General features: G+C 36.0%; 2 protein-coding genes across 4 annotated transcripts; one reads left to right on the top strand and one right to left on the bottom strand.

Annotated features, from left to right (window-relative positions):
• Positions 1-640: 640 nt before the first annotated feature.
• Positions 641-4,758, bottom strand: LOC105629756 (putative disease resistance protein At1g61300). The gene is made up of 2 exons (XM_089722387.1): positions 4,409-4,758; positions 641-3,563 (listed from the first exon to the last, which is right to left on the bottom strand). The coding sequence occupies exon 2, from the start codon at positions 3,560-3,562 to the stop codon at positions 758-760; it is 2,805 nt and encodes a 934-aa protein (XP_089578513.1). The 5' UTR covers position 3,563; positions 4,409-4,758; the 3' UTR covers positions 641-757.
• A 199-nt stretch (positions 4,759-4,957) lies between these two features.
• LOC105629755 (disease resistance protein RPV1) lies at positions 4,958-10,129 on the top strand. Of its 3 annotated transcripts, none has more exons than XM_089723369.1 (5): positions 4,958-5,679; positions 6,456-7,563; positions 7,723-8,013; positions 8,100-8,529; positions 9,745-10,129. In XM_089723369.1, exons 1-5 carry the CDS (start codon positions 5,192-5,194, stop codon positions 10,101-10,103), a joined length of 2,676 nt encoding a protein of 891 aa, XP_089579495.1. In that variant the 5' UTR covers positions 4,958-5,191; the 3' UTR covers positions 10,104-10,129. The 3 variants fall into 3 exon arrangements, with proteins under 3 accessions (XP_089579495.1, XP_020533296.1, XP_012066786.1); XM_020677637.3 differs by having other exon boundaries at positions 8,100-9,548; positions 9,745-9,960; XM_012211396.4 differs by having other exon boundaries at positions 8,100-10,129.
• Positions 10,130-10,820: the final 691 nt, after the last annotated feature.

Genomic DNA, 10,820 nt, shown 5'->3' with positions numbered 1-10,820 from the left:
CTATATCTTCTCGTTTGATCTTTCATAAGGAAACCTTATTCATATCTGTTGCAAGAGCAAGCAGTTTCTGTTATTCCTTGTCTAGTTTTTCGCAGTTGTTCTTCAAGTTCTTTTAACAGCAAGCGTCTACGTTTAATACTTACCTTCCCTAGCGGACGACTCCTTTTTTTTTATTTTTAACAATTGGGCTTAAGTATTAATCTTAGAATATGAAACAATAGTTAACAAAATTAAAATTTTTTATCGTGGGAAATTAAAAAAAATCTATCGTATCGAGAAGTGATGATGTATTGTATATAATTTTTTTATACATATCAAAATTTTTATGTAACTTTCTTCTCAATCATTTCAACAGCCGCAGAGACTAAACCTGCTCGACCCAAGAGATCAACCATACAGCCATAATGCTCCATCTCTGTCTCAATGCATTAATTTTCTGTCATCATCTTGAAATAATGTTTGCCTTTCTTTACCAAACATGCTCGACTACAAGCATTCAAAACACCAATGAAGGTTATATTCGCTGGCCGTAGTCCTTCAGTTAAGAACCTCTCAAAGAGTGCAAGAGCTTTCTTTCGAAGGCCATGTGATGCCATACCACAAATCATAACATTCCATGTTGAAACATCTCTTTGGGGCATTTTTGTCAAACAAAAGCCTACACTTTTCAATGCATCCACAATTTGCATACATGTCAAGATAAGAAATAAAAAACCATGAAGGCTATCTGAGATGATATTACATTTATATTTAACTATTAGTGCAGTCGCAGTTTCTTACAGGGATAGTGGCTCTCCAAACTCGGGCATCTGTCAATCTTCCTTTTTAATGACTGCGATGCACCATTGCAAATGCTTTTTAAACTTGGGAGATCAGCAAGAACTAGTGTTTGCAGAATTGGAACCGGTGCGCCAATGCAAATGCTTTCTAATCTTGGCAAATCAATAAGAATTAGTGTCTCCAGTTGGGGAAGAACACAAGATGCCAACCTACTGTTCTCACATTCCATAATTATCTCTTCAATTTCATGACAAGATTCAATTTCCAAGTGTTGAAGTTTAGAGAGTTGTTGCATCAGGTCGTAGGAGAATATCTTCTTCAACTTTGAGCATCTGAACAAAATAAGAGTAGTTAGTTGGGTGAGGCTTCCGGTGGGAATAGGACCCTCCCAAATCGTCTTCAAGTTCGGAAGATTGCTTACACACATTTTCTCCAAACATTCTAACACAGGTTCGCTTATTTCATTGCCGTTGATGACGGTTATCATTTCATTGCAGCTTTCAATCAAACAACTCCTCAGATTGTTGAAATTGTTAATGCCAAATTCTGATAGGGTCAGAGCTTCCTTGTGCCCAATTAACTCAAATATATTGACTTCAGCAACTAGTTCTGGTATCATGAAATCCATTCCTTCATCAACTGCATACTTCAAGCACCTGCAGTTTTCATATTCAAGATAATCCAAAACCTTATATTGGGTTGGATGATAGCTAGCAATGGAACATGACATATGAGTTAATTTGGTCAAGGCATCCACTTCTATAGCTATAGTTTTTACAATCTCATTCCACCAACGGTTTTCTGGATCCACCTCAATAAGTAATTTTTCCAACAATGAAAGTTTTGAAATGACATTGAGAGAACGCTTCACCTTTCCTAGTTCTCCTTCAATTTTTGACAATGATATGCATAAGCACCTTAGGCGACGCAAACATGCAAATTCAACAGGCAAGCAATTAATCCTAGTGCCTCGAATATCAAGGACCTCAAGATCTTCAAGCGCCTTTATTTTAGATGGGAGCTCCGTTAAATTTCTGCAAGAATTTAAATAAAGGGCTTTGAGACATGTGAGGTAAGAGATTGAAGATGGCAATGTATTGATTCCAGTGCCATGTAAGTCTAGAACTCGTAGATGTGGCATAGATCCAAAGAATAGATGAGGTATTATAGTCAGATGATAATTTCTCTGCAGTAGAAGTGTTGAGAGATTGCTGCAATTTGGCCTTTCTGGTAAAGAGAGCAATTTATTATCCCTCAATGAGATCCATTTTTTCTGTTCCCATTCTTCCCTACTTGGAGGCACGTGTAACTCTTTGCGAACTTTCACCAAACATTGTGTATCCTCACTCTCTAATGAGATTTTGAGGGCCATTTTCCGAATAATTTTGTTCATCCATACACATTTCGTCTTCTTGTTGCTCTCTAGCAAAGACACATTAATAAGGTGATGCAATATCTCTTCCCCTCTGTCATGTGCAGTAAACAATTCCATATCTTGAGTGAAACCTTCAGCTTTCCAACATTCTAGCAAATAATCTTTATAAATTTTGCAATCTTCAGGATGTAATGCACTATACAGAAAGCAAACCTTTTTGTCTTCATCATCCAACCCTTCATAACAAAATGCCAACACATTAAGCACTTCTTCCATGCTTTCATCTCTAACTTCAGGATATATAATCAATTTTTTCAACCCAACCTCCCACAAGAGAATGTCCTCTTTATCTCTAAAAGCTCTTGCCACTTTGTCAATTAAAATCGGTAAGTTAGCACACTCGCGAATAATCTGCCGAGCTAATGGTTGGAAAGCTGAATGAATTTTGTGACCGTAGCTTTCTTGAAAGAGTTTCAATGCATCATCATCTGATAGTCGCTCCACAGCGAATAAGTCATTCACAAGCATGTAACGACAAATGCCAGTGTCTCTGGATGCCAACACTATCTTGCTGTCTTTTCCATTATCACAAATGCCAATTCTATCAAGATCAAATCTGCCACAAACATCATCCAAAAGAAGCAAATACCTGTTGCCTTGCAGCTTTTCAGATACCCTTAAAGCAATTGTCCTAGTGTCAGAAATGCCTTCTATATCCAATCCTAGCTGTTGTGCAATTTCAGATTGCAGTTGTTCTTCATTCCCTTCCTCTGTTGCAGTTACAAAAATGACTTCATCAAACATCCCAGAAATCTGTTCATTTTCTTCCAGATTTTGCATAATTGCTGTTTTCCCAACTCCCATCATCCCCCAAAGACCAATTCTTCTTACATTAACATCTCCCAAGGACTGCAGCACCAGTTTGAAAATTCTGTAAAGAGATGGCTTGTTGTCTATTTTCGGAGTCTTATTTCTAACAACAAGCCTTAGTGATCTCTCAACCAAAACTTCAGCTGGAACAGCTGCTGAGAAACTTTGCAGTTTATCATACGTCTCCACCATTGATTTGCTAAGTTCTACACGCTGGAGAAAATGAAACCAATTAGAGTGACACCCCTTTTCAACATCATATTTACCTTTTATGGTTTGCACCTGTTTTTCAATTTTGTTAACATTACGAATCCATATTTTGCATTGTTTAGTTGGCTGCCTTGTCTTATCACTCTGTATTCTGTCCTGTAGAGCATCCCTCTTCAAACATAAACTTTCTGCTTCTGTTTTCAATTTCTCATAGTTATGATCCAGAATTTTCCCATGGTTTCTTAGTTGAAAAATAGAACAAATTGCGCCTATCACTTCTTTGGTTATTGCTATGGCAGAAGCCACAATGGCTAATGGATCAGCCATCCTGCATTTGCAAAAGAGGGAAAAAGGGAAAAAAAAAGAAGTAAAACAATGATAATGTAAATAGAAATTATTTTCATTGCATTTTTCAATGTTTAGATTGTCTAAGGATATTCATAAATGAAAAAGATTTAGTTTGCCAACAGGAAACTAAGGCTCCTTTAACTGTGGAAACAAGACTTGTTTTCCAGAATACAACTCCACAAAAACAGGAAACATAATTTGATGTTTGCTGGAGGTAAATTTCCGAATAGAAAACTGGAGGTTAATTTCCTTTCTTTTCTCGGTTAATTTCCTTTCTTTTCTCAAAAACCACTATGTAATTGAAAACTATCCAAATTAGCTTCCCATGCTTTCTACATATCTTGAATCTTGATAGACTTTCCCAAAGTGGAAAAAAAAGGTGCTCCATCAGTGAGAAAATTGGACATTAGCCATTTCTCGAAAAATTGACTTCTTACTCCTCGGCGCCTATTAGCATTGTGTTTGGCTGTGTTTGACAGCAATGTTATACAACTTTTCCAAACCTTGGTTTAACATTAGAAAACTATTACCCTAGCTTATTTCTTAGCACAAATATAACCCAACTTTTTGTTTTTGAGATCAAAGTATAAACCAAACCTTAGTATTCATTTAGATTATTCCAACATTTTCAATTGTAACTGAAACTGCATTGTAATCTTGTTCTTACAAACTATATTTAAGTATAATGTCTATCTTCTGTCTATTCTTGTACATGCTGATCTTCTTGAAAATGAAAAAGAAAATTGTAGAAAAGGAAAAAAATTCCTAAATCTTTTTGAGCTATAAAAAATTAACCAAATAGAAGGAGATGACTGCTGATCTTACCTAAGAGTCTCTGTTCAGTTCTGCTTTGGATTTCAATTTTCAATCATCACACTAGAAGAATTAACCAAATGAAAAGCGTCAACTAAAAGAAAGAATCAGTACTGAAAAAGGCAGTTTCTAAATAGAATACATAAACAAAACGAAGAAAAGCCTATAAGGGAACCAGAATACAGCTTCAAAACAAGGTGGAAGCAGGCGTGCTGATCGGGATTTCAAATTCCGATCAACCGTCACCACCGTCTAAGATGAACTGATTTTTGGTCAAACGTTGAACTTTTTCATTCAGTGAGTGATTCACAGGCCCTACCGAATTAGAAACAAGCAATTGGTCTCTGCTAGTGTTTCTTTAACGAATAAATTATAATATTACTTCGAGAATAGTTGTAAATTGTTCATTATGAATCTTAATCTGGTCAAATTATGTAAAAGGTCATTAATGAAAATAATATTTTTTTTTAAGAATAATTAATTAAAATATGATGCGTGCAGGTGCAGACGTTGATATCTATCGAAATTAACGTAAATATTATTTTCAATTCATCAATAATACATGCCCTTAATCACAAAGAAAGTGGTCTACTTTATTACCCTTCATTTCTGTGTCTCCCCTGCTTCTCCAACCACACCCACCATTTTTAACCTCCAAACCGTTTACCCGCTCACTAAATGTTGACCTGAATCCTCGGCAAATACAGGCAGTAACAATCAAGAAAGAATATGCTGTTATTTAACCTTCCTTCCTAATTGAACCATCATTACACGAGTTTCGTTGTTTTGCTTCAGATGGATGTTGCAAATTCACATGAATCCTCCTCTGCAACATCTGGATATGTTTATGACGTGTTCTTGAGTTATAGAGGCGAAGACACAAGAAATTTCGTCCATTATCTAGTCTCCAGTTTGGAGCAGTTAGGAATTCGAACATTTAGAGATGAAGTTGTTACGAGAGGGGAAGATATACTGATTGCAACACTAAAAGCGATAGAGGAGTCTAAAATAGCAATAGTAGTGTTGTCTAATGATTATGCCTCCTCAAGATTCTGCCTTGATGAACTTGCTTTTATTATGGAACGTACGAAGAGTGTTGGGCTTATTGTTCTTCCTGTTTTCTATGATGTGGATCCATCACAAGTCAGGAAACAGACTGATAGTTTTAAAGAGGCATTTTCTAGACATGAAAAGTTCTTCAAAGAGGATATGAAAAGGGTGCAGCGCTGGCGGTCGGCTCTTAGCCTGATCGCAAATTTGTCTGGATTCTGTTTGGATAACAGGTAAGTGTATGCAATTAAGTGTTACCATGTAGAGACTTAGATATGCTTTTCGGAATACAGTTCTTGTTTTAGTAATGCTCTTAAAGAAAAGCATAACTGCTTACATTATTAAGAAACTAACTTTATGCGTGTTCTCAATGAGGCCTTGGTTGGTTGCTACTGTCACATCCTTCTGAAGTTGCGGGGAGTGAGGATCTCGGATTTGAGTCTGTCACTGTTCACCAAAAATGGTGCGACTGATGGAAGCGGAAGGGCCAGTGAGCTAGCCCTGTCGTTTGGCCTTGGTTGCCCCTTTAGTAGATAGGAGTCATGGTGATGATTGTATATTCAACCCAGTGAGCATAAAGAGTTGGAAAACTAATTTGGAAACCAGAGTGTTTGACATACTATTTGGGGAAAAGTTCAGATTTTTCTTGAAGTCTTGGTTTTTTTTATATAATGGGTAATAGGTCTATTTCTTTTTGCATTTGTGCTATTTCCTGAAGTACTTCTCTTGAAGAGCCCTAAGTTCAGTTTTTTTGGTTCATAAAGACTCAAAATTTTAATTGCTAAAGCATACATTAAAGTTTAAGTACATTGTTTAGTTTTGAGAACTTACACTTGATTATGCCTGCATCTTCCACACACAAAAATTAGCGGCTTACCATTTGCTGCTTCTCTTTCTGTTCAATGTTCACTCTGTTTTTGTTTGCATTAGTAAATTCCAATCCATGAGATTTATTTGCTTTGATGATTTATTGAACTTAATGATTCAGTTGTTCTTAATTAATATGTAGGTCTGAAGCAAAATGTATTCAACAAATTGTTAATCATGTTGAGAACAGATTCAAGCGCACAAGATTATATCTACCCTCTTATTTAGTTGGAATTGATTCTCGTGTAAAGGAAATTAACTTGTGGTTACAAGAAGGATCAGATGATGTTGCTATTGCGGCAATTTGCGGGATTGGTGGAGTTGGGAAGACAACCATTGCCAAGGCTGTTTTTAACCTAAACTATTACAGATTTGACGGTTCTTGTTTTCTTTCAGATGTAAGAAAAACCTCAAAGCAACCTAATGGTCTGGTTAAATTGCAGAGACAACTTCTTTCAGAGATCTTGAAGGTGGATATAAGCACAATAAGAAAGATACACAATTTACACGAAGGAATTATAAAGATAAAAGAGGTTACACAGATGAGAAGAATTCTCATTGTCCTTGATGACATTGAATGGAAGGAGCATTTAGAGGCATTTATTGGAGATCGAAGTTGGCTTTTTCCAGCAAGTAGAGTCATTATAACAACTAGATATCAACATGCTCCAAGTTCTGTTGAGCCTTGTAAGAAATTTGAAGTTCCGGTACTTAGCGAGAATGAATCACTTCAGCTTTTCAGTTTGCATGCTTTTAGACAAACATATCCTATGGTTGACTATATAGAGCATGCTAAGAGGGTAGTAAATCATTGCGGGGGGCTTCCATTAGCTTTGGAAGTCTGGGGTTCTTCGTTATTCGGCCGATCTATATATATGTGGGAATGCTTTTTAAAAAAACGGGAAGCCATTAATGATCCTAAAGTTCATGAGATTCTCAGAATAAGCTATGACTCATTGAATGATCATGACAAAGATTTATTCCTTGACATATGTTGTTTCTTTGTTGGAATGGACAAAGACTATGTATCTGCCATACTGGAAGGATGTGGTTACTGTAGCATAATTGGATTTCAGAATCTTATTGATAGATTTCTACTAATAATTGATGAAGAAAACAAATTGATGATGAATCAATTGGTAAGAGATATGGGAAGAGAAATTGTCCGTCAAGAATCAACTTTTGACCTTGGGATTCGTAGCAGATTATGGCGTTATGAGGATTCATTGACTGTAATGAGAATCTATAATGTGAGTAACATGCTTCTCATGTATATATATATTTCTGCCAGTTTACCCTATGCCATCCTTTTATTTTTACATTTTCTTACGTCTATGGCTATATATATATTTCTGCAAGTTTATAGCATCCTTTTCTTTTTAGACACATGTTTATTGTTTCCAAGGCAGGGAACTGCAGCTATTAGAGGCCTCGTCCTCAACAAACAAGAAGCAAACCAAGCTTCAACAAATGAAGTGGAAATCAACACCAAGGCATTTGCAAAAATGAGTAATCTAAAACTGCTCCACCTAAATAATGCAAACCTTCAAGGAGGGTATAATGATTTTCCTAAAAGTTTAGCATGGTTGTGCTGGCATGGGTCACCTTTGAATTTCATACCAAATAATTTCTCCCTCGAGGATCTCGTTGTACTTGACATGCGCTGGAGTAGTCTAATACAATGTTGGAAAGGAATTCTGGTGCGATACTAGTATCTACCTCTCATGCATATATTACACACCATGATTTATACAGATAGACTAACTACAATTTTTTTTCCAAACAGGTTCTTGCGAAGTTGAAATTCATTGATCTCAGTCATTCGCACTGCCTTGTTAAAACCCCTGACTTTAGAGGACTCCCTTGTCTTGAAAGATTGAAGCTTAAAGATTGCGTAAACCTGATTGAGGTTGATGAATCCATTGGATACCTTGCGAAGCTTGTTTCATTAAATTTAAAAGACTGCAAAAACCTCAAGAAGCTTCCAGAAAAAATCGTCATGGTGAATTCCTTGAAGATGATTAATCTATCAGGTTGCTGGACACTTGATGAGCTGCCAAATGGGTTGGGGAAAATGGCGTCATTAATAGTAATTGATGCTCGTGGATATCTTATGCAGGGTGGTATGGGATTGACTAAGCCGCCAAAGGTGGAGGAGTGGGAGAGGTCAAAGGAAGTTCTCTTGATTGATAATGAATTATCTAACTTACCTACAGGTATGAGGTGCCCCATTCTTCAAGCACTGTTCCTTCAAAGAAACTATAAACTAAGAATGATACCTCCTTTATTTTTTGATTGTATGCCTGTTCTACAAGTCCTGAACTTATCTAGAACTGGTATCAAGTCTTTGCCCGAGTCTCTTTTTAGGTTGATCCACCTCAGAAGACTTTTTCTAAACCATTGTGAGTATCTCTTGGCATTGCCACCTCAAATTGGAGAACTCAAGCATCTTGAGGTACTTGATGTTGAAGGGACAGAGATGATGGAATTGCCCAAGGAGATAGAAAAATTAACAAATCTCACATGCTTGGAAGTGTCTTTTAGTGAACCTATCAGTCATAGCGTGCCAGAGCAGTCGAGTTTGATTCCCCTTGGGGTTATATCAGCTCCATCGAAGTTAGAAGAGTTGAATATTGATGTGAGCCCAGATGATGAGCGGTGGAATGCATGTGTGAGAGCTGTTGTTTCTGGAATATGTAGATTAACCACATTAAGTTCTCTTAAAATCTATTTACCACAGGTGCAACTTTTGAGCCACTTCATATCGGATGGCAAACAGATGATGTCATCGCTGTCACATTTCAGATTTTCAGTCGGTCATCATGGCAAGCGCTTCATATCTCGGATCCCATGTTGTGTTGAGTTTGAACTGAAACAACATGATAGATGCTTGAAATACATAAATGGTGAAGATAAAGTTTTACCTTTTGATATTATTGAGGTACTTAGACATGCAACTGCATTTTTTTTGGACCGCCATGCAAATGTCAAAACATTATCTGAATTTGGTTATGAAAATATGAAGCAACTTAAATGCTGTGTCGTGGGGGAATGCAATGAGATTCAAGCAATCATAGATGAAGATCAAAAGGAAACCTACCAATACAGCGATACGATTGTTGGCCTTGTATCTCTGGAATATTTGTACATATGTTATATGAAGAATTTAAGGAGCATTTGGAAGGGGCCAATGAAGAATGGTGGCTTATTTTCTTTGAAATCATTGACCTTGCGGGTATGTGCGCAATTGACAACAATTTTTACTCCGGCATTGCTCGAAACTCTTCCTAGGCTTGAAGAGCTTATAGTTGATGGTTGCCCTAAATTAACAAGCTTAGCAAGTAGTTGTGATTATAATAAGGATTCTTTTCTCCCTCGTTTGAAGAGGTTGTCACTTCATTTTTTACCTGAATTAGATAGCATCTTTGCAGGATTGCTTGCAGATCTCCCCAACCTTGAGGAGCTTACAGTTGATGGTTGCCCCAAAATCACAAAGTTAGCAAGTTGCAATGGTTCCAAGGATGGGACCACTTCCAACTTCCCATCCTTGAGGAAGATATCACTTCATTTCTTACCTCAGTTATCTAGCATTTCAGATGGTTTACCCATTTCACCAGTACTAGAATGGATGAGTTTATACTATTGCCCAAATCTTAAGAGTCTCCCAATTAACAAAGCCTTCAATCAAACTCTGAAGACAATTAAGGGGGAGCTAAGTTGGTGGCAGGCATTGAATTGGGAAAGTGATAAGCAGGATTCTTGGGGTGACATTTTTGTTCCGGTTGATTGATTAATGTGATCAAAATGTACAACCTATCCGGAGGTCATCTTCCTTTCTATGTTTGTACCATAAGCTGATACATGTCCACGGTTGTTGTTGTTTTTTTTTTTTTTTTTTTTTTTTTTTTTTATATTAACTTTTTTTTTAATGAATGATCCAAATTAATTTAATACATCTATAGTTTGATTTGGTTAAGAGTTTAAATATTTGATGAGGAGTATCAAAGTTAAATTTGGAACTTGGTTAATTTTCTTAAAGGGTGTCTTAATTGATGATCAATTTCGGAAGTTACCCAAATCGTAAAGTGATAATGATGATCAGAAAGAAATCATCCAAGTAGTTGCAGAGAAAATTCAAGGTATAAAAGCTAATTTGATTTTATTTAAGAATTTCTAAAATATTTTAATTGTTCAACAAAGAAGAAATAATCCTAAAATCTTTAATAAACTCTATGTATTATTAGTTATTTTTGAACTCAATTCAATTACGTATAGACCAACATTGATTAATAAAATAAAGCATTCCAAATGAGAAACTCTATTTGAAAGAGTTAAACACAATAATAAATTTTATTATGAACAACGAAAATCAAATGTAACTTTATAAATTGGAATCAAACTAAGCTATATCAAATTACTCGTAAATCAATTTAATTCAATATAGTAAATAAATTAAACACAACAAACCTTGTAAATATTCTCAATGATACATTGAAAATAAAACAAG

The sequence above is a fragment of the Jatropha curcas genome, chromosome 6, assembly GCF_041381405.1.
Source record: "Jatropha curcas cultivar XTBG-Jc1 chromosome 6, XTBG_Jcur_1.0, whole genome shotgun sequence".
In the NCBI taxonomy this organism is placed as follows: domain Eukaryota; kingdom Viridiplantae; phylum Streptophyta; class Magnoliopsida; order Malpighiales; family Euphorbiaceae; genus Jatropha; species Jatropha curcas.
The sequence above is the reverse complement of the archived record's forward strand: the minus strand, read 5'-3'. Positions and strand labels throughout refer to the sequence as shown.